The 25,755-nt window shown below is 33.6% G+C and overlaps 1 protein-coding gene and 1 pseudogene across 5 annotated transcripts in view; one reads left to right on the top strand and one right to left on the bottom strand.

Annotated features, from left to right (window-relative positions):
• LOC110372922 (uncharacterized) overlaps positions 1 to 25,755 on the top strand; it is a 161,160-nt gene that overhangs the window by 69,120 nt on the left and 66,285 nt on the right. For 2 of the 5 annotated variants that reach the window (XM_064043652.1, XM_021329948.3), the window contains one exon: positions 17,567 to 17,714. In XM_064043652.1, the coding sequence (XP_063899722.1) occupies positions 17,567 to 17,714 (148 nt within the window). Of the gene's footprint in view, positions 1 to 3,256; positions 3,411 to 17,566; positions 17,715 to 25,755 lie in introns of those variants that run through there. The other 3 variants (XR_010278175.1, XM_021329944.3, XM_021329945.3) reach the window with 3 other exon arrangements.
• On the bottom strand, positions 18,617 to 19,384 carry LOC135119141 (putative nuclease HARBI1; annotated as a pseudogene).

Genomic DNA, 25,755 nt, shown 5'->3' with positions numbered 1-25,755 from the left:
GTTTTCAATGACAACTTTATTTAATAATCATATTTTAGACTTTCATAAAAGTTTCGGGCTATATTTGCATAGTTACCAACTTTACCAGTTTTACTTCTCATACCAAAGTGTAAAGCCACAGCAAAATACAGGCTCATTCAAGTAATGACAAAGTTCTATCTCTAGTAGGTAATAAAAACAACAGATGGATAAAATATTGGGAGCAGCCGTAAATATCTAAGTGCTTTCAGTACAGTTACGTTCAATACTAACCTATCAATGGACACATTAAGCATTCGAGACACGATCGGTAACGGTGCGGTACCGAAGTCATGCGGGTGACTGCCCAGTTTTATTTGTATGTTACTCCAATTCAATGTTAAAAAATCTATTAAAAAGGTTAGTTTTACTAGCACCTTTTATAGTTGACCAGTTACTTTAAAGACCCATAAAATCAAAGCTTTTCTAAAACATCGATATCGGTCCTTATTGTCCAAATATCTCTTTTTGAAAAGCACCTCATGATCAAATATTATGCAAGAAATACCTACATGCATTTTGCAATTATAATCAAAGCCATTACGAGTTTCTAAATCGTCATAACATAAACAAATATCATACCTAAATATATGTTTTGACTGTCAATACTTACCTAACGGTTCGCTTTGAATATTTCACAGACGCCAGTGTGAACGAAACAAAAACGTTTGAGAAAAAACTTAATATCTTCACACAAATTTATTTATTTTGTTAGAATGCCCTTGTCGACGTATGCAAGGAGAAGCACGTTCATACATTAGCAACAGGTTGATATTTCAAACTGCATCCAACTTGTTTTACTAGATTCAAAGATAGGACTAACAAAAAATATAGATTTTATGAAGGGTCCCTAGTATTTGTTATGTAGTCGGGTGCCTGCTTTTTGCGATCGTTTTTTGTCTAGGTTGGCATTAAGAAAAACTGTTATTTTATGCATAACTGCATATTGATGAGTAATCGTGATTGTCTAAAATATTCGGTTTTATAAAACAGTATTTTGTTTTTATCTTTTTTATTAGAAAATCTAGCTAGGCTTCGCAATGAAAAATATGTAATTCAAGCAAAATTTACCAAATACAATCGCGCACAAATTATTACGCATTTTTCTATTTATTTTTTCCATTACATAAAACTTTTTCATTACATCAAAGTTGCTTAAGCAAATTCTTCTATTTGAAAAAGAAAGAAAATCTACAGTCCACTTGCGTACTGAAGTGTAATGAAATTGTTTTTTGAGTTCTTTTATTTCTAACTTAGTGAACTGAGGCCGAACTATTAGAGTTGCGCAATAAATAATTGAAATATACAAAACATTTTTTACAAAGCTGAAATAAATGGTTACTTTGGGAATCATTGGAACGTTCACTTTTAAAGAGACATGACGTATTAAGAGGTGTAACTAGTTGAAGTAGCGAAGAATTTAGTAATAAAAAATAAGGCGACCCATAAATAGTAAATAGAAAAAAAGTGAAGTCATTTACAACGAGATAAAATGCAAACAAATACTATATATTTTATTCCACACCTATACAGGACACATTCCATACGATAAGACATAAATACGACATTTTTATATACTTATTTAAAGTCTATGAATAAATTAGTAACACGCCTCAAAATACATACGTCGTACTTCAACAAAAATAGCTACAATTCTAATATCTTTATACAACCAAACTAGCCGATTTCCCGCGGTGTCACCCGCATCCCGTGGAAACTACTGTCCGTGATGGGATAGAATATAGCCTTTGTTACTCGGGAAAAGTGTAGCTTTCCTACAGTGACATAATTTTTCAAATCGGTTCAGTAGTTTCGGAATCTTTAGGTTACAATAAAATAATGTGTCCTCTTTATAATATTAGTATCTCTTCGAGGAAAACATCGCGAAAATCTCACCGGATTACGTGACAATTCACAGTTACATTAGATAAGGTTAACATTTGCGACGGTAACTGTACCTAGGTTATTCTAAGCGCATGGTTACATTAACTATCGCGTCATATGGCAAAGCTCGCCGCCTCCTATCTATGACGTGGATCGCAATCTAACTCCTATTTGTTAGGTTAGGGTCGGGTTACTGAAGAGCGGATGAATGAGCGATTTTATTTATTTGTTTGAGCATTTATTACCTTTTTTAATTGAGTAATTAAATAATGATTTAAAAGCGGTTTCCCGAATAAAATATTAGTATTGATCAGAGAAAGATCATCGAGAGACCTTCTGGTAATCAAAATGTATGTGATTCGATTGCGATTCTAACTATTTATGATTGACATCTTTTTATATTTTAGTCGGGAAAATAAAATATATCCACAACTTTGCTCATAACCGTTGCAGCTACCTAAGATGTTGAAGATCAAAACGGGAACACTTCCTGGTGTCCAATCAGACTGTACTTCTGAAAAGCGCGAATCTGAAGCCAATATAGTGGACGAGATAGCACTGCAGTTATGAAACCTAAACCATTGACATACATAAGTTAGTGTCATTTTAGAACAAAAAACAGTATGACTTACGGCTCTCATATGTTTAAAATATTATCTTCTTTACAGATTATGTTGATTCTGCTAACTTGGATTTATGAAAGGTTTACAGGTTTCATTGATTTTTGTGACCTTTACGAAATATTATCAGAATTGGTAATTTTCTAAAAATGGTTGCTTTACATAACTATTAACAATACTGATGAGTGTTACTGTTACTGTTACAGCCTTTTTATCGTCCCACTGCTGGGCACAGGCCTCCTCTCACATGGAGAAGGATTGAGCATTAATCACCACGCTTGCTCAATGCGGGTTGGTGATTTCAGACTTTATAGTCCAGGTTTCCTCAAGATTAAGTGTTAAAAACCATTTGTAGATACAAAATTATTTAAGTAGGTACCAAACTTTTCATTCAAAGTCTTCAAAGAATTTCACTTTCACGCATTTTTTAAAGATCACAATCAAACGTTATTTTTTACGCCAATTACGCATCCAAAAACAACTAAAACTAAACTCATATTTTAATTAAAGAAGCATGCGCTTACGACAGCGAAATTACGAAACTTCGCTGTCTCTCTCTGTTGCTTAGGCTTAGCTATTGCCATCCCTTTTCCTCACATGAATAGCCGACGGAGTAAGATTTGCCAACTTTACAATGCAATTCGTTTCTAACGGCTCCGTAAGGCTAAAACCTGAAATTTTATGATAATTAGATTGCAATAGTATGTTCTAATTAATATGCTAGTTGCCAGTGTCAGAGGTTTGTGAGTGGTCGTGTCTTTTGTGTGTTGTTTTTTTTTTTTAATTTGTGGTGAAATTTCCAAATTCAAAAATGGATTTGCGGAATCATAAGCTTTTTAGGCCGAAAAAGCCGAATCTGTCTCGATCTTCGTCTATTTCTACTCCAAGGTCAGTTTCTACAAAATGATTATGATAATGATTATGCATTATATGAAATTAGCAATACTAATTAGCACCTATTCTAACAGTATGCAAATATCGTAATGAGGTATCGATTGACGTGTATTGTGGTGAATAGAAGGCGTGTTTTTAAACAAGTGTTTTTACAACTTTATTGATTGAGTAAAAAATAATAAAAATATTTCCTCTTGAGCTCATAGACCGCAAATGCTGTGAAACTTTCTCTACATTCTTTTGCCGTAGACAAGGTTGTCGTAACAATTTTAATAAGCAATATCCTATACTTATTAGCTTTAATTAATGCCTAGTCCTATGTTTTGATTAATTGATATGAAATGACGTTTGAAAGTATTTTCTATAAAGTCATATCTTCGTAAATATTAAAAAAAAATTGTCTTATATGTACAATAAAGTATAAAACAAAGTTACACAGTGGGTGGTCTTGCAATCCTAAGGTAGAAAAAAAGAGAAAAGAAATTATACATAAATATGATATTATTGTCGAAATAAAATTTAAATATTCTTGTTTAAAAATGTATTGATTATATTATTAGTTTTGTGTATTCATCACGTTGTTCATAAACTTGTTTGGTTTCTCACGTCATTGTCACGTGATTTGTACTACAAATAATATACAAAAAACCAGTTATACACGAATTCAATACTAATTGTAAAAGAGTTATCGCAATATATTATGCACCAAATAATTAATCTTAGAATAGAGTTTATTTATTTATCTACAATACTTGTTTATCAATTAAATTGAAGTTTATGTGTTACTAGATTTTGCTTAGTTTTCTTTTCCTGAAAAGCATTTTATAGTTTTCTATGGTGCCATAATCAAATTAAAATCCTTTGATACATTTGTGCAAACAAATTACGCTTTTAATAAAATGAAAATACTTGAGCATACGTAAACAGTTTTTATAAAATTTCGCTTTTACTTTCACGGTAGCGTAACAGTAAGTAGTTGGCTGTTTGAGCTGTCAATCAGAGTGTGATTATTATCACAAAAATTGATATCAATGTATACCCACAATTACGATATTCATTTAGTAGTATTATTGTTGCATTTATTTTTATATGCGTTGTATAATTTTCAAAGGTACTTAAAATTACAATTTAACTTTGAATATATGGACTATATGCCCTAAAATATGTTTAACTACAATTTTCCAACTGTATCCTAAAATCTCAAGGTTTTTGGTAAATCCAAATGTTGTAAAGATTGGTCGACGTTGTTTAAATACAATGTATTTTTATGAACTGAGGAGTAGCTCAATTTATTCCTCAAATTAATTTGAATTAAGGTGAAACCACTTTGCCCGGCGGCTGTACCATAGGCTGATTAATTTATAGAAAAACCTTGTTACAATGACTTGTTAAGTGATTTATTCAAAACACTCATTTATTTTAAAAGATTTAAAACTCGAATGAAAAATGATGAGATTCTGAATGTTAAGGCCTTCTGTGATTTGCATAGAGTCATTAAGCTTATTTCTGTGGAAAAAAATATTTCACCTAAATCGGCATCATCTTTGATTGAAACAATTAATTCTTTAGATAACGTGTGTGATATATGATGTCAGATCATTATTGTTTTAATTAAAATTCGAAAAGGTCAATAGTCATTTGTTTTCCAAATAAAGCATTTCCTTCTTATTGACAACTGTTAAGTCTCCTACGCTGTTTTTACTTTTACGGTAAAAACCCCACAATACTTTTATGCATAAGCAAGTATTGTAAAGTAATTAAAGCGCTTAATTAGCGTCAATTTCTTCATTTTCCGCCTATAAAATTAGTAATAAAACGTTTTACTTCAACACTTTTACATCACGCATGACTTATAAACCTAACGTCAATTTTTGTTAAAGAACAAGAAGTATGTACTTAAAATTGAAAGCGCAATAAACAATTAACAAATTACTTTTGCAATTTTCTGAATTAAAAAGAAAAAACAGCAAAAGATTGACACTTCAAAGCTAATACAAGATGTTTCCTTCATAAAAAATTGTTCTCACAATATGTTGTAACAATCGCCGTCTCATTTTTATTAACCCACGCTCTATGTAAGCATTGGATTAACTAACTTTAGACACTGTCTCCACTTGATTTAGAAGGAATTATAATTATCTAAAAATAAGGGTTTTGTAGAAGGCGCTAAGTAACTTTACTTATAGCACTCACAAAACTCATAATTTATGATTTGCAATTATATAGGTCTATTTTTTAAAGATACGCATATTATGGTGAACCCACTGTGTAGCCTATTGCCTCTATAGCCTGCGTAAAATAAGAGTAATTTTTTTTTCATATACTTTCTCTATTTTTCCACATGTAGGAATTAGTGGTGTTTTTTGTTGTTAAAATGACTACTTGTAAAACTGTACTGATTTTTATATTTATATCGTTAATTCACAATATCCGATAAATCTAAGTACAATCAAACAGACAAACATTTATCGTATTAGCACGTTTAGAGATATCTTAATGCCTACTATGTTAGATAATTGTGTAATTGACGTGTGGCAATTACTTACTTAACCGCTTCCACCTGTGATTAATGAGCAGTTTCATTTGTTTATTTACTTATTGTATGCTAACTTTTGCTTTTGTGTGAAAATTAAGTAAAACTCAAACACAGAAATGTAAGTATAGGAAACTCAGAATGTCATGATTTTTTTCTTCATTAATGATTTGGTATAATCCGTATATCTTTGCAAATTTTTCGTGGGCCGATAGTTTGTTTGAGCTCATACATCAGTATGAAGGTGTATGGTAGTAGTCACGTTACAAATAACAAACATCAGGTATTTACCGGGTTTCAGACCGACTGAAAACTTACTGATTAGGATCAAGAAATCTTAAAAAAAAAACAACCATGCATCGGGTCAACTGTCGGCCGTTTACTGTTTGGTCAGTGTGCATTATTTTGAATCGATTCAATGACAAAACATAGAAAATACAACAAACTGTTGATTTTCGAATCCCATTAAGAAACTAAAACTATTTCTTGTGTCATCATCATCACCTAATTACCTACTATGTTTTGAGGACGAACCATCTGCCATGTTCAATTCTTCTAATCATAAATATCAAACAAACTGGTTTCACTATATGCACCGGAAATATATCTATTTCATAAGCCGAATCGAAAGGTTAAGCATGAATCGCGACTCATCCATCAGCTATTATATTTATTCACTGAGAATTTGACGTCGATAATTACGCAACTTCATGGGATGTAAATGTCAAATGCGGCATTAACGGTTATTTGTTAAGTATTGCGAAGACAGATTTATGGTTTGTATATAAATAATATACACGACATAATAATATGAAAGCCCTTTATTTAACGGAAACTGACCAAAATAGAACGACGGCTTATGCATCTCGTAACTCTTTCTTTTACTTGGTAGCGTAGCCAAGCCAAGTTCAAACTAAATTACCTACTAAATGTATTCAAACTCAAAATATTTATTAGCAAATTCTAATTAGCAATTATTATGTACAGCTTAACAGCTTCTTTTTCGCAGAGGACTTATAAATCTACTTACCATAATTTGTATTTATTTACCTAGATTATATCCCTATATGAACAATATTTAGTTTCGTTTACCAACTTGGTAATGCAGAATTCTACCTTACATAATATCACCAGTGGTTTAGGTTATTTGAAATCTAAAAATAAACATTGATTTATACTTCAAAACTGCTTAATTCCATATACCAGCAGTTCTCACGACCATGTACGATAAAAAATACAATTTTGCGCAATGTCCTTTTTAGGCAGAAGTAACTTTGGGCCTAGGTTTAATTGTAGATTGCGTGAATGCAACGTTGGGTACAGTCGCACACTTAGTCTGCCTTATGTAGAAATAGTGTTGTTAAAACGGAGCGGAAATGTACGAATTTTTACATTACTTACACATATTTGTTGTAAATTCATATGTGTGTCTTAGAAGCGGATATAGATAGTTAATGTTTGATCTATTGAATAGCGTAACTACACAGGTTGTTACACCTAAATTCCAATAGTGTTTGGAAATCTCTGAAAATGGAAAAAAAACAAAATTTGTCGAGAAACAACATTTAGCTCAAGCGCCATTATAAAGTTGAAGAATAAAATGAGATGGATATTTAGACTTTTTCTACAACTTTCGATAAAACTATGCAAGTGCTAGAAAATGAGTAAGTAACTGATAACAAATCATTATCTGCATACAAAAACTGGCCAGCAGTTATCTTAAACCCACTGACACAGTTCACTCCTGACCGCTTAGTATTATTGTTAGAAACCATTAAGATTAAAGTACCTATCATAGATCTGAGTAGTGGTCACTAAACTGTGTCGAGTGTTATCAAAATCTTTGTACCTACATATGAGAATTTACATTGTTTGACTGTTTGTGGAATGTTCGTAAGTAGATTGTGAGGAAGTCCTTCAATCCTAAAGTCTTAGCTTTTTACCTATGTTTAGAGTTGGCTTAGCTGGTCTTCTTTTTCCATAATTCTCTGCCTGACTTCATCTCATGTCACATATTATTACAAAATGATACTCATTTTGCTTACGATGCTTATTAGATCTTTTTAACTTCTCATTCATTTTTATGTCGTTCAGTAACACTATAGCTCATTCTCGATACTCTTCTCTGTTTCAATATTGTTTTCATTATTACGAGTAACAATATACCTAATAGCAGCTGGTTCCGAAACAACTAAAATGTTACCTACATTATTCATGTTCTCAAAAATAAACAACCTTGACATTTCCACTTCTATTATAATCTAAATATAAAACAAAAGGCAGTTTGAAATAATTGGGTACACCGCATTTAGGCCAGAAACGGATCACGCATAAAATTTGCAAACCGCGGTATGTGATCTGATGGTAACGGCAGATTAACTCTGTAAGTGGAATTGTTTTAGTATTGCACACCTGTTCCATGTCAGTTTTATGTATCCCTGATTACCGCGAGATATAAAATACTAGCTACTGCCTGCGTTTTTACCCGTGTCCTATGGGAAAGAAACCGCGCACCCGGATAAAAAATTAAGTTTTCCTAGATAAATATGCTGCTAATTAGGACAGCTCTTCTTCTTTTCCTGCTAAACTACTTCGGCATAACATAGTTTGGGCCCCTATGTTACTATTTTTTTCAGTAGGTACATGAATTCCCCTCAACATACAATACTTTTTACTTCAAATCATCACAATTTGCACCCAAAGCACGTTTCTGAAAATCCCAAAGAAAAAACCGTTCATAGGTCACTATCACCATAACCTGTGAGGGGTGAACGGAATCCTTAGTACGCAGCACATTAGTCATGCGAAGCAAACTTAGAGGTTGTAACCGACCGGAGACGCCATTGCCGTATCTTCCCCTCTACCAAACCTTATAGAGCTTCACTTTTTGATGGGAAATCATCAAATAACCACCAAATGGTGATAAGTGTCAGACTCTTACTAACTAAACCCCACCATGTTCCTGCTGGAATCCTGTTTACCAGGGCCGCGGTATCTCTTTCGAACAATCCCACAGCCTCGATGACTTACCCTACTTAACTATGTATATTGGTAGACTTTTTCACTTGTTGGGCCCATAGCGACTCCGGTAGTTTCGATGCTCTAAGAAGTAAAACGATATGACTTGTTCTGTACCGTTGCGAACGTGCGTCTGCCGTTTTATTTTATTGCTGAGATATTGCGATTTAATAAGCGATCTGCGGTCCGCGATAAGCGATTTTTTTTTTGTATTGTTACATCATAATGTAACGGGTGTTTTCGCGGATGAGTTAAGAACAGGCTTATTTTAGGATACAAAACAGGCCTATTTTGGCTCTAAAATGTCATTAACATTGACTACTATAGCCAGAGATATATAGAGAATGGAATCGATATATGAGGAATAGTGATCTGTTTTTTTTTGTTATATGAGAATCTTCTAAAGTAAAGTTTCTTTTATAAATATAAAATTTCTTTTTCTGCACGATTGCATCAAAACCCAGAGCAATAAGGAAACCGCAATATTGCTATGTTTAGTTTTATTACATTTTCATTGTAGTCTAGTTCCCCTTTTTGACTTAACACTTAGACAAGATCATAAGGAGTCCGATAATTGTTTCTACCTAGGCTACTTTAAGTACCTAGATAGACGCGTCTAGACGACATTTCGGCTACACTTTTAAAGATAACATCACGAAAATTTGCCAAACCATTGTGTGTTTTATCACCTTGTCATAGGGATAAAAATTGAATGGCAAAAAGAAGTGGGCGATTTTGTACATGCATGGTTTTTGCCTTATTTCGTGCTTTTTACTGTTTTTTGTATGAAAAAGATTCCTTTATCGGTGTTAGTGTAGGTGTTAGGTTAGGTTACTGTCATTCATAGAGATGAAAAAGGTTTTCATTCATATTGTTGCCATGGTTCAAAATATGGGCATCTTGAATAGCTTTTAAAGAACTACTCTATGTATCTTATGTCAAATTACTTTTTAGAGTCCTAAGCTGTTTTACCCTTTCTTGTCCGTTTGTCGCTAGGCCTTATCTCATGATCCATGATAGTAAGACTATTGAAATTTTAACAGATGATGTATTTCTGTTGGCATTATAACTATTAACACTGAAAACTAGAATAAAGTAAATATAACAAACCGTTTTTACTCATTTTTGTTCTATGTTGATTACTAAGACCCTTCGTGGGCGAGTCCCGCTCTCACTTAGTTAAGATAAGTTTTCTAACCTAATTCAACCATCATCCAAAGTAAGTACCTACCTACCATTTTTTCAATCCAAGACTACAATAAAATAATGACCGGGTATTAAAACTATTACTAACGCCACATTACTGGTACTCCCACACTTAGTATATGACCTTTGCATTACGTAACTGTGTGGGCTATGCAAAGGCAGTCATTTTAAATACGTCAAAAGGTTACTTACCTACAAGCTTGGGTCTTGATGTCTTGGTAATTACTTGGTCGTTGGTTTATTGGAAGTAAACGCTAAGTTTAAAATTGTGGGTGTTCTGTTTTGGGGATATTGAAAGGTATGATTTTAGTGTGTTTCTCTTTATTTCATGTCGATGTCCTTTAAATTGCTTGCAAAAGTTGTGTATAACTGAACACACTGTAAATCTATACAGCTTGCTAATAACATATACCTAAATGCGATAGTAACACTGTCTCTCCCGCTTTCAGACCAAAACGATCAGAATTTTAGTACACAATATGTTCTATCTAGAACCCAAGATAGGGGCTCTAGATAGCGGGAACAGCCAGCAAGTTTAATAAGTTTTCCACCTTCAAATCAACCAACACACGTCAAATTACCATCTCAAAATAATCTCATCTCAATATTTGCATACAACACTCCAACACCATGTTCGAACATATCGCAAACCAGACAGCGTGTCCGAATATATGTTTGACACGTTACCGATCATTCTCGACCGCCCAAATTGTGACACAGATTGGATAACCATAACATAACGTAACCAGGAGTTCTTACCTTGCGCAACGTTGGGCTGTCCAACGGCCAACATATAAGTATCGATAAAATGTATTGTCGTTATAAATATGATCGATTAAAATAATTTTGTGGGTCGATGGAGCAATTTATTGTGATATGATTTATTGGGTGCATTTTGACGTTTGCTTAGGGCTATGAGTGGACCCAATAAAAGTATCGGTGATTTAATGATAGTTTGATGGTTTATGATAGAGAGATAGAATGTTTTGTAGATGCAATAGGACAAAATAAAGGTCAGTTACCTCACCACTTAGAAGTACATAGCCATCTGGTAGTATAATAAAATGGGGCTGACTCTAACTCCATAATATAAATTCTTTATTCGTTTGAGGACAATTTCATAATGTTTAATATCATAATGCCAAAACTTGCCTTTCTTTATGCAAATAATCGTCCAATATTTAGCAAAATAAAAATCCTCTTCTTCTACAAAACATAAAGTGACTTCCGAAATATTTTATAGGTACTTAAGTATATAACTATTTGTTTATCAACGTCAGTGGGCGTGAATCTCTTTGTATTCAGTTAGATAGCCTGCCGTTTCTAACAGGTAGGCGCCCACGCAAATCGATACGTAATCGACTATAGTATCGATATGCTGTGACATTGAAATTGAGTCGTTTCTATCGATAGTCGAGTATCGTGCTTAGCGGTTTTCTCTTGATGAGCGGAATATTAATCGGTGTCGCGAAATGCATTATTGACAGTTAAAAGTGAAGGAGAATTTTCTTCTTAGTTACTTTTTTTTTTTATTGATGATTCTGTATTTTAGGAATGTATTGTTGGAAATTCCAAATATGAGCGAGGTTTATTTTATAAACATATTGTCGTGCTTCGAATACTATGAAAGTAAGAAAATTCTCAATGTAGAATCTAATGAATATTTCAAAAAGATTTGTAGAATGCCTACAAATCTTTTGACACGAAAAAATAAATAAAAGATGAATGTCCTACTACTTATGTGCGTGAGAGAAAGTTATCATTTTAATTGCTAGTTAATTTATGTCGTGTACTCGCAGATGCAATTAGAAGTCAAATGCGAGATGATAGATCGCCAGTTGTTATGCAAACGTAGTTATAAATTAAATTCATTCTTCTTTGAACAATTCCTAATAGATAGGTACCTAAAGGACGAGCAACATGATCAATTTCCAATAGATGGGAATATGGTCCTTATTTCATCAAAGTCGGACTGAAGGACCAGAATCTAAAATACCAACGGGACAAAAATATTGACTTTGTTTATTTATTTTATTTATAAACTAGCTTCCACCCGCGGCTTCGCCCGCGTAGAATTCGGTTATATCACGCTTCCAAGAGAATTCTTCAAAAGTCCGGAATACAAACTATCCTATGTTCTTTCGCAAGGTCAACTCTATCTCTGTACCAAATTTTATTATAATCAGTTCAGTGGTTTAGACGTAAAAGCGTAACAGACAGACAGAGTTACTTTCGCATTTATAATATTAGTAGGGATATATATAGGCTTACTTATACACATGTAAGATATTAAAGTAGAGAACTAAACATAGGTAGGATGTGACTAAGAAAGGCCATTAGTTGATAGTTACGTCACTAAAGTAATATTAATTGTTATGTAAACTGTTGTAATCTTAGCAACAGGTTTGAATAGAAACTTGGCAAGAGCCTTTGTAGATGCAATAGGAATTGCCTACACTAAGTACATACATAGTTATAATTGCTAGATAAACTTAAACCTAAACTGTGGCTTTGACTAAGATTAATTTATTAACCTTTAGAAACCTTGCTTAAAAATGATTAAATTGGTTATTTGTAATATTTTCAAGTTTATGGATGCTCCTCAGTACATAATCAATTTACTAATTAGTAACAAGATGAGATGTTTAGCAACTCTTAATAACCGCTCGACCTACCAAGATGTTCTCGAAACAGATTGCGAAAAAATATGTTTTGTCAAAGAACGTGTCTTAAAAATGGAACGCATCCAATCGACAATAGGGGCGAACCTTTTAAAATTTACGGTGACGAAAGGACCAAGTTCCAAGGACCAGGTTTCAAAGGATTTTCAACTCTAACTTGTAGGTATAAGGGTGTAGGTAAGTGAAGATGTATGTTTGTTAGTTAAGATGTTCGTTTTTGTCTTCTAAACACATAATAGTAACATGTAATTAGAATCGCGACCACGTTTGTCATTTGACTTGGTAAACAGTTGAGAAGAATGCGAGCTACACAATTTCTATTGAATTTTTAACAGTACATTTTGTAATGTTTTTGTAACTGTAATAAAGTGTAGTGTAAAACCTAACATACCAATACTTTTTAAAAGTCAGAAACTATGACCTAATTTTTACCTTAATATGGTTTAGTATGTAAATATAAATATTCTAGAATAATGCATAAATAAATATTTGTATTAAACTTATATTTTATTTAATGGAAATACCATATTTAGCTATAGGTGCCGCCAAAACATACATTTACTCCATAAATGGAAAATATTAATATTTAGAGCAAATTAAATCGAGGTGTGACCACAGTTCTTTGCAATCATGCATTCTCCAACAAACACAAAATAATATAACACTTCTAATTATTTATTTTTTGTTCTGTCACTTATTAAATCTGTATCATCAAATCAAATGAGATTTTCTCCTCCCCGATCAATAAACTCAGAGTAAAATAAAAGCAAGCATCACATTTGTCTCATAAACTACAATTACAGTCGCGAGGCAACAAACTATCAAGCGATTATATCGTGGCGCGTGCTATCCAGATGTTTGTCCAGGGTTGGCTGAGCACCTCCTTTAATTTTAATATATTATTTAAATATTTAAGATTTATAAACGGATAAATGATTAAGCTTCAGCTTTCTTTAACTTTTTGTAACTGAAAAGCGTCTTTCGATATTTTTTGAACTTAGACTATTTTTGTTTTTGTAAGTTATTGATTTCGACATGCAGGTTTCTGTTGTATTTAAGTGTTTTTCGATGTTATGAAAATAGATTTGATAACTCTCTTATCCGTTGCCCTTTTCATAAATTTTGTTAAGTAATTCTAAAAAAGCTAGTTTGCTAATATAATTCTTATCTGAACAACCTGAGTAATTCTTATACTCATTTATCAAACAAATTCTCATTTGCGATTATTAAAATTATCCTCATTTTTAAGATAATGCTGATTACAATAAAAAGTATTTAAATCTACAAACACAACTGGTGTACAACCCTAAATGTACCGTAGCAATAGCGCCTGCCCGGGGATGCCTTCACGTATGTAAAAAGAAAATAAAAGTGTAAACCCGTTCCGCTAAGAGACTCCCGTAATGACTAGCTCTATGGGCCTAGCGGGACTCAATAGCTATCGACAATCGACATATCGATAGCGAATGACGCAAACATCGACACTATAAAAACAAATTATTTTTTTCTTACACCATAACTTATATCGAACAACTTATCTGTCAGTAATTACTCTAATTTTGGTACTTCGGAATGCGGAAAACGAGTAGCTAGTAGCTAATCATGCCATTTAAATATTACAATTTTAATTTACTATACACAATCACATAGTTACCTAACGCTTTGTAATTGACCACGTCTAATTTTTGCTTACGTGAAATGTCAATTTTTAAATGAAACATAAAAACGCACGCACATGTTATTACAATGACTGCAATCATGTCAACAGAAAGTTATTAAGTGTTTCGTCAATTGCTTGATTAGTATTTACACATTTTTTTAAATAAGATTTCTCTTCAAATACCACTTCAAACAAAATTGACATAGACACAACAAGTCATATATCATTCGATCATGTAAATCCGATCAACACCTATTCAAATAAAATGTTCACGAACGAACTATCGATTCGCTATCGACAAGCACCCGATCACAGCACTCGTCTCGAAGCGTTCACCCCTGTATATGGGTCAGCCAGCTATAAACGGGTCCTGTGACGTACAGGTGCACCGTTTTATGATCATCCTTTACGATGTATTATGTCAGACAATCGCAATGGCCGTGTACTTCACCTGGTCGTGGGAATATGTCAAAGTAAAGATTTGAGATGGAAATTAAAGTTTATTTTAATGCAAAGATGAGTAACATTAGGTTACAATTATAAAAAAGGATTCTAACGTATGTAGTTAACTTTAAAGTTCTTAAACAAAATATTATGAAAGTATTGCCAAATTGAGGAGGGATAAAATATAAATATGAATGTTTTTATGCTTGTACTCTCAAGTACAGCGAATCGAACACGCGACAAGACCAACAACATCACAGGTATGCTAAAGTGCGTGCGTAACATCAGAAACAGTAATTATTTAGAATTTGGACAATAACAACGTTTTTATTTATTTTTATAAGCAACTTGAATCAATCAATGACTGCTCGTAGAACATATGGTTCTAGTAAAAAAAACTCTTCAACCGTTTAACTGGTTGATTAATAAACAACTGACATTGTCACTTCAATATCGAACGTCATCGTACTTTTAAACAATTGCGTTTTGTTTTTCTATTACTGAGCAAAATACCATTTAGAAACAGCTGTATTGAACTGTACGTAAGTAACAAATAATAGCAGAGGAATGAAATAAATATCATGGCGAAATGTTCTAGATTTCTAGCGACACGAATCGATAACATGAATCTTTCCATGCTGTTGCGTATTTCATATCGCTGTATCGGTAGATCTAAACGTATCGCGATCGGGTGTCGTAACAGGCTTGCAATACATTATTTAGAGCAAAGTAAATCAAGTGTGAAAGTATTACTGACCTACTGACGCCCAGTCTTTACTCTCGGCGCCTTTGTGGCAAAAATCTTAAATGCGTTAAAAGGATAGTTAAAAGTTCACTACTTAAAGTATTTACGTAAGTTCCTGTGAGTGAATAAGCGAAAGGAATTCATTTATACCTGAAAATGCTTTTAAACGATAAGAAGAAACAGCTTCCTGAAGATGGTGCAATAATTAATGATTATAATATTACAAGATCAATAAAATAAAAATAAGTACAAACAAATTAGATGAAATAATAGTGGTATCACATTGAATAGAAAAACTAAACATAGCATCAAATGATAATTTTCCTCGACTTAGGTTTAATAACTTTGGCTTTGGAGAAAATCGCGTGAATAAAAGTACTTTCCACTTTCTATCAATTGAAATTAATGGGCTTGGTGTCTGCGGTCTATTCAATGGATTTATCCATGGCTTACCATAAAATAAAGAAAGTGCCCACATAAGATTTAATTTCAATAGGCCCATGTTCGATTTAGAAGATCTTCAAATTGATCGGTGAACATTAAATAAGACATTTTATGATTTACACTGAATAGTCTACTTCTTTTGATATTCAAATTCAAAATAACTACATAGCTATCATATATAGAGGTATAATGAACTCCGTTAAGTGTTCAATTTGACATGCTAAAACTTTGGTTAAACAGAACTTGACAATACTTAGATGTGCAAACATTGCTCCTATTACTAATAAATATTTTGAGTTTGAGTTGGATGTAATTAATAAACCATTCAATGAAACAGCATCAGTAGCTAAAATATAAGACAAACCAAAATATAAACACGAAAACCAACTAAAACAAACACAGTGGGTATCAAATGAATGGGAGGAACAGTCGGCGGCGATCGTTAGACACGGCAAACGATCCCCAATGTCGAATCCAATGCCATACATTGTTCGCTGTCGGAAGGAAGCAACGGACCGACGCTTTGTGTACTACTAAGAGCCAGCGATAAGATGTTTGCTTGTGTGGTTGGAGAAATTAGGCTTATGTACGTAGTTTAGTAGATGGAAATGTTTGGGAGATAAATAGTAGGGAAACTGATCATTGGATAGGTATAAATATTGGAGGAGACATCTTTGAATGATATGAGGTTGAATTTGATGTCGTGTTAAATGTAGACAATATAATTGATTTGAAAACAGAAACTGATATAATGAATGTGCGTGTATATTAGAACAACAAGATATATAAATAAAGTTATCATTAGAGTATGTCGTTCACATGTTTCAAGATCATAAATCGGTTTACGTATATTAAAAATGTGTGTAGAGTCTAAAACAAGCCTCGCCTATTCCTAATACGATGTCATTAACGATGAATAACATCAATGAAACGAAAACCTTCACAAACATTGGTGTCAATAGAAGCTTTCGCCTCGCCTTTTGTTTCATAACAATCTTATGTATAAGTTTAATCTTCTATAGAAAGTTCAACAATTGTATCATTTGCTATAGATATAATCATAATATTGTGTTACGTGTTGATATAAATAGTCTTCATTGTGTCGAAAATGTACCTAATTACATAGTTCCGGTTGAACACAAATTCCGATAGGATTGCATGTGTTGTTGCAAGTCAATCATGTAGAACTGTGGACGTTAGTTGATTTATTATATTCATACCATACATTCATATTTACAATAAGAAACGATATATTTACTGGCTATGCACAATGACTTTCAGTTGCATCTGAATCAACTTTAGTTTTATCATGCGCTGCTTTATGAATGTTTATATTTCAAGTCTCTGGACTTTTTACCTACTTCCTAATATGTAGTATTTTGAACCAATATCTAATGGTCTTGTATCTTCTTGTTTCAGCCTAGTTCCGTTCGAGGCGGCTGTGGGTAGCGAAATGGTGTCACGACGTCGAATACTTTCGCGTTCCCGCGACGACCTAACGCAGGCGTTCGCAGCACCCGTTGAGGAAGAGGAAGATGTGTGGTATCAAAAGGATAAACTTTATAAGGTAAGTTAGTATTTAATGCAAAGAAAATCAGGGATAAGTATTGTTAATGAAGGAAAATAAAGGTAATGCAGGTGATGTTGAGCGAGTGAAATGATGTAGGACCCAAAATGTTACCCTGTGGGAGTCCTTGTTCTCCTTTGCTATTATTGGTCGCCAATCTCTTCTCACTTATTATGTCAGTTGCATAATATAATACTTTAATGGGTCTTTACATAATTTTGAATGTTTCATGTCATAGGCATACTATGGTTTATGATATTGACTTTGCATACATGATGATGTTTTCAAAGAGTTTCGTCAGGTAAAGTAAACATATGTGGTACTATTCTGAAGAGGTAACAAACGTGAGGTTGCACTCGCTGTTGAAATAAGCTTGTACGTTTCCTCACCTTTTGCTTTGTATTTGAATAATAAAGTCGACTCGCATAAGCAAACAAATCATGTATATATTTCCAAAAAATAGACAAGTAACAAAAATTATGCTATGTCTTACGTAATTACGTAATATCTGTGTTTTATGTGTTCTGACACTAAGTATTTCAAATACATACTAACACCCGTATTTATAAAGAAGTAATTACTTGTTGCTAAGTAATTTCTTAATTAAGTCATTACTTATGGTTAGAATTCTTAAATACAAAATCTCATTCTATAGTTGAGTAACACACGTTACTTACTTGAGCAAATGCTTAAGTAATAGTCGACATAGTATTCATACAGTTATAAACTAATATTGTTATGGGATATCTTCCATGATTGTTTTTTTTTTATTTTGAGTAAGTAATAACAATATTAGTTTAAAGTTCAAACCGTGAAAGCTTAAAACAGTTTCATACAGTTTTAGTTTTATTGTTTATTACCTATATTATTGTTAAAATATTACTAGGTATACTATTATTTACCTACCTAGTGCAAGGATATCCTCCATCAGCAAGTAACACCCCACCAATTTCATTATTGCATAACCTTATATTTAAGCGCGAGTTTCTTTAAATTCGGCTATCATGTGTACTGCCAGCCCAACGTACTACTATATCATATATCATCAAATTAGGGCCACCAACTACTTGCACATTCAATGAAAAATATCCTTTTCTGTTCCGGTACTGCTCTGTATGAAGAATACCTCTAGGCTTGGTGATTTTAATGTGGGTGCAATCGATTGCTCCTACAATATTTTTTAGTCCAGGTGCTCTGCCAATGCAACCAAGGTTTTCGAAATCATCCTTAGTTTTCCTCAAATTTGCAGGAAACTTAATAAAATCTGGCATTAGCAATGCCAATGCTCTACTAACTCTCTTCACTATATTACACACTGTCGATTGAGAAATATGCATGATATCTCCACATACAATCTGAAAGCTTCCAGTGGCATAAAAACGTAAAGCAGTTAGCAACTGACACAGTGGAGTTAAAGGAAGCCCTCTTTGTGTCTCTGATTGTAAAGTGTCTTCAATTCTCGGTAAAATAACATGTCTCACAACACTTTTGGTGAAACGAAATCTCTTTTTAAAACAATCTTCCGAATAGTCATGAAATGGATCCACATCACGAAAGTAAACTTTGGGATTTCTAGGTTCAGCAACTTCTATCTCCTCTAATTTATTATCATCTATATTGTCTACAACAGCAAAAACCGCTTCGATACTATCCAAAGTGTCCATTTTTTATTCAAATAACGTCAAAGTAGTGCTTTAGTAAAGGAAATGGTGACTATTACTTGGCTGAGAATTCTAACTTTTGACAATTCTAAGTTTGAGCAATTACTTAACTATAGAAGACAAATCGTTACTTAAGTAATTACTTTTACTCAAGTACTTACTTTTACTTCTTTATAAATACGGGTGTTAAAGTCTGACTTATTCTATGAAACAAAATATTTCTTAAGAATACCTAAAACTGCAACCTCTAGTAATTTATAGACACCTGAACCGTTTCCTGCCATTGTATCAAAGGCTAATGAGCGGCCAATCAAATCATAATAGGCGAGCGATACCCAAATTGGTATTTAAACTTTCTATGCATCAATCACGAGGTCGTCGAGCCGATGTAAGTAATGTTCACGGCTCAGTTCACACAGTCACTACCATAATAGCATTGGTAAATGACAGATCATAGAAGAAACCATTATAACAAATTGTCAAAGTGAAATCTATGACTTTCCACAAATTAGGACTTCACGTGACTTTACGTGTGTCCACTTATGGCTGTTAGAGCTGTTTCTTTAAATTGTTCTTTAAAGTGCTGTTTCATACTGTGAAAATACGTATATCTTTCTCAATGAATAACAGTTTCTGTTCTGTCAATTTTGCTTTCAACAGTTTGTCTTGGATGTTGTACATTCGTGAGTACTAAACAATTATGGTTAGCGCTCGCTGTGAAAGCACCTAAAATGTAGTAACATCATTTTGTCTTACACAACCATTACAATTTTGAATTAATTAACTCAATTTGCAACTTAAAGATTACTGTCTTCCATAGTTGTTCCGCGTGTTATTACGTTTTCCTTTCCTTTGTCTTTGGTTACGTTTTTGTAACCGTTTCCGACTGCTTACTGTTATTAAGGACGTGAGAACTTGCCGTACTATATACTGATTACGACACTTACTAAGTTTCATTTAGCTTCAACATTACAAACGATACCATCGCTATTTCGATATCCATCGACAACTGAGAACAGATAACATTCATGCGTGCACTAAATTCAGTAGCATTGTATTGAAATGTCTTTGATTGTCTAGTGACGTAACAGCCACACAATAGTGTCTCGATTGACTCTCACAATGTTGTTTGTTCGATGCCATGCCTCCATTTATAGTTTTTATTAAAGCTTTCGCGGATATAATATCTGCGGTTGACAGTGAAAGCCTGGAATCATGAATGCCACATTCAATCAAAACATTGTTGTTATTGATAGATTTTTCTATTGATTCCTGTGGTTGTGGCTAGGAGTATATTTTCCCTTTTTCCCAATCATAGTCGGTTCTTTATGTTTGATTGTATCTGTATGTAGAATCGGTGCAACAAATCAACAATGGGCGAATACAGACTGCGATTCTATCGTAGAATTCCGTTGTTTCTTCAGTTACGCCATAGTTAACTAATTATGTAATCGTAAATGGAAAGAAACCGCAGACTATCGCAAGGTTTTGCATAGGTTTTAATTTCTTGACACCTTAATGACAGGTCTAGGCTTCATTCCTACATTTCGCAAAACTTAGTAAGTAAATGAATTGACTAGAATTTCATTTATCCATTATGGTTAGAATTTCTCAAGAAACGCTTGCCATTTAGGCACATTTAATGCCAAAGTCTTTGCAAAACAAACATTACTCAAGTGGAGTCTTTTCGCAACGTCTGTTGGTCCGTCAATCGTTGTACGATCAACTCTGACCCATTGATCGCGATCGTGACCGATGACTAACAATAAGTTACAGCATAGCAAATTGTCCGGAAACATCTGGTCGCGTACACTTTTGACCTTATCGCTGTGCAATGTCAAATTGCAAGTGATTTATCGAAGCTTACAAGCATTTCTGTAACAGAGAGTATTGGTAACCAAGATGGAGCGCGTGATTTTGTGAAATTCAATTATATACTTTGGAAATACACAAAGAAATAACAACATTTTAAAAGTCAATAGTACTCGGTAAAGGATCAATTCGTGTAAAGTTTTTAGCTGTAACGAGTCATTCAAGGGCCATTTTTCTGTCTCATGAACAAGAGGTATTGATTCCCTAAAGAGTCCGTCCAAATTCAATTCTTTGTTAAATATTTTGCATCGAATGCAGTCACGTCTTCAATCGGAGTGCGAATGATTGTATTAACCTCAGTATTGCCGGATATGTCTTAGGGCGTTGATCTGACACAGCCGTGGGAGGGCCATATTGACCTTAACAGGTCCAGTTCAGCAAATGATTGAAACTGAACGGTTCATTGAAATTTTTGCTTCGTTGTACAAAACGTAATCTTAATAATGATGATGCAGATTGTCCAGACTTTTTGTAAAAGACATTTGAATGGTGTCTTTTCTTATTTCTTTTACCTTTACAACAACTGCGATTTTATTCAAACCTTACACGTGTGTAAATTTTTTCCTTATATTGTGTTCATTTTTAAAACATTCTTTAACCTTTTCAAATCCTTGGTCTATAGAAATTTCTAGATCATCAGAGCTAACCTTACCCTTTTTAATCTTAACAATTTTATCATCTGCCATCACTGGACATTCTGACGCTTGATTTCCATTACTCTAACATTTTGCAAGTGCATTCGTACAATGAAGTCACGAATCTGACTGACTCCATATTTCGCTTTTAATATCAAGGCTCACAGAACCGTACCGAAATTAAGAAATGAATGCAACTCAAAAGTAGTTCAAGGTCACCTGTGATTCTATTTCGTGCGTTTCTTTCAAGTCGGTATGATTTTAAAGATGGAAATTATTCCATTCATGTTGTAAGTTTATGAATTTGGTATTTCGGTGTTTAGTTTTTGAAGAATTTAGCAACTTACCTTGCTTTTCTTTCAAGGTCGTCTCAATAACTTTCGGTTTCTATTTTAGGTTTACTTACCTTTCCAAGTACACTGTTTTGATTTCTCAATATTAATAACGCGTCGAATTCCTCCATAAATTATTCTATCCCAGATTCCTCTCTCAACTAATGCTTACCATTCAAGACATTCGTGTCACACCGCTGTATCAAAACACTCTAATCATTGGTCGATTGTGTATCAATATACAGCAGTGTCCTTATTACGGCCTACAGTGGTCGGCGCATGCTCTGTCGCAACACCTGACACTCGCTATTGGCCAACCCAGCTGTCTGTCTAGTCGTTGATTTTACGACAAAAATTAACACCAGCATATTAATATGCGGTACAACACTTTGATACGTTGCACAAGATATTAGCAAAAATATTTTTGATAGATTTTGTTTTCGTTTGATAGGTTGCTCAAAAACCTTGAGTGAATTAATCTGTGATGAATTTTATATTCAATTTAAATTCTGGTGTTATTTTTACATCTATTAAAAAAAAAGTATCTCTCATCACAATACGGAAAATATCTGACTATTGTTTCAAGTAACATCTCCAAAGAAATTCCTATGACGTTTTACATAACCACCATTTCTCCCATCATCTTTCCATGATAGTAATTGTTTTAGACACTTTAATTGTGCAGGGATCACGATCCGCGTGACGTTCAACGATCCTACGGACACGACATACTTCATACGTATCTAATGAAAGTGAAATCTTGTTGTTAGGAGAAAGATAAACAATGATATGTGCTGTTTTTACTTAATCTTTCTGCTTTCTTTAGTGTGCCGGTATCTTTGTTCATTGGACTTATTTTATTATAAGCTAAATCAGTTTTATCAGCATTAATATCGTCCAAAACAAAAAGTTCATTAAGTTTGATTTGTATTTTGAATAGATGTACTAAAAGTTTATCATTGCCATCAAATTAAACGCAATTATAATTCATTAGATCTTAAAATCCCTTAATATTATCAGCGTGTGTAGTAACATCACTATTACAGCATTTGCCTCATCTTCCATTGTTAATTTCGCGTGTAACAGCCTCTTACATGCCAATTTCATAACCGTTATCGAATGATCCAAACCAACAATAAACAAGATACATAACATTTGTTTAACTACATCAATGAAGCTTCGTTAATTTCAGATTACAATCGCAAGCGGCCATATTTGTAACACAATGAAATAACTGTACACTTCATCACACACTGAACGATATTGCAAAATCTAGCTAACGCTATCAAATCAAATGACATTCATTACCTTTACTCAAAGGAACTTAGGCTAGTCTTCGGAATTTTGACGGATAATAAGACAAGTGGCGGTGTGCGTGTCATGGGTCAATATTTGACATTTAAATAAGGCTGTTAAAAGTGAAATGACGTAAGATTGCGAGCCAGAGTTACGAAAGCACACACTTGTCACTTGTACGCTTGATATTTAGTTGCGTGCAATATAATTGCGCGTTAGAAAGGTCACTCTTGGTAGTAATTGAAGATTAGATTGTCGTGCGTTTGAAACTAATGATGTAGGTATCTTGCTCCATGCTAAGTCTTGCAGAGGATGATAGATTTGCATCGTTAATGCAACACCTAGGTTAAGTATTACGTGCCTTACGAGTATTTGATATGAACATGGTTAAGCAAGCCTTCTGTACGATAAGAACGATTGTTTTGTGTATTAATTTGACTTACTCCATAGATGTGGTAATAATTGACAGCGTTACGTTATTAACGCTTGATATTAGTAAGTTAATTTGTTTTAATGAGTTGTATGATTTGGTAATGATAACTCGATACTGCAATGTGAATGTTAGCTTTGACAGCTTTGCATAAAAAGTTAAAGGTACCAAAATGTCTTAATCAAGATTTGAATTTTATACCAAGCAAACACACTCACTTTTAAGAATGAAGAGTACAATGTAATTTACATGCCTAAATAAAGGAAACCCCAAAAAACAAAAGACGATTAAAACGACGACGAGTCCCAAATGCCCTTTTAACGTGGGAACAGTTGGTATTCGTGGTGTCCTTGAAATTAAAAACACTCAAAGGCACCCTACATCCGCCTGGCCGATATTATTTTTAAATTACGAGACAGCTACGCTCGGAAAGTAGGTAAATCAAGAGATACAATGCCCGAACAATGATTTAAAATACATTACAATTGTATTTTCTCACACAAAGGTATAATCATATATTCTTTTGGTAAGCTTACAAAAATATCAGACAGTGATTGTTCATTTGCAGGACAAGCTGCAATCGAAATACCCTTTACAAAATATCGACCCACGGAATGATTTGCATTTTTAAGATCAAATCCTTAAGACATCAAAGTCCTTTCATTCCTCGAACTGTCTGATTTGCAATAATGACATGATTAATTTCAAAACGCATTGTGGCAAATAAGCTGAGTAACTTAAAAATCTGATACAAGAATACCTTATTTAAATAAAGAAATAAGGATATGAATTTAACAAGTGAGATATTCGAAATTCGTGTCCACAATATTGCAGGTTTTGCGTAATTTGTGCCAAGCAGTAAAGTTCCCTACAAGGGCTTAAATCGTGTCTGTACATACACGCAGTTAACGTAACAATGTTCCTGTTGTAATTCTTCACACCCATTCTCATTTGTTTTAGCATCGTGACTCGATTTCGGACATGACCCTGCAAATCGTACTAAATCTCTCAGATTAAAACAAACTACATAATTACTAAGTTACTCATAATCTGCGTTATTGCCAAATGTTTGATCAACATCAATCTCACGAAAATCTGTGTGTAGTGCAAACAACGTTCCAGCCAATTGACATTTCGTTAACTCCGACCTCTTTGCAAAGTTCAACCTTCATTTCGATTTTAGTATCGAGATATTGGTAATTACGTTCCATTTTATACCAAATTCGTGGAATATAATAAGAACGATCCGATCTTCAGCAACTAAATCGAATATTAGGTCATTTGCGTTTTGCTTAACAGCTTGCTGATTTTCAAATCGAGGTTCTCGAATTGCATGATGTGCTGTAATTATATCCTTACGTCCTTCCCTTTCCCTCATTACGTTAACTGGACGACCTCCAAACTTATCGTCAGCAGCTGTTTCATTTTAGTTCATTTTTGCAATTTTAATGTATGTATTGACGACTTTTTGCTATAAGCGTTTATGCTCTACAATCAAGTTTTTAAAGTGGTATAGACACTTGCATTAAACACAGCTTGCAAGTTTACTATGAGGACATAATGAGTGTTGTATGTCACGATCCCCCTTCTTTATCTCTTGGGCTATTTACATTATGTTCCGCCTTGTTAAGAACAGTAATAACATCGCATTAAACTCGAAAATAGTAAACTCACTATGCTACAAAACTTTCCACAGCTGCACATATTTAACAATTCTTTATAATTTTTACGTCATCATTATCACGGTTAGCCAGCATTCCGTTGCCTACGGCGATTCCAGTTTCACTTTTTAGCGTCTGTTCAGTGAAAGTAGTT

This window comes from Helicoverpa armigera, chromosome 3 (assembly GCF_030705265.1).
Source record: "Helicoverpa armigera isolate CAAS_96S chromosome 3, ASM3070526v1, whole genome shotgun sequence".
NCBI classification, from domain to species: domain Eukaryota; kingdom Metazoa; phylum Arthropoda; class Insecta; order Lepidoptera; family Noctuidae; genus Helicoverpa; species Helicoverpa armigera.
This window is presented reverse-complemented; position numbering and strand designations above follow the sequence as displayed.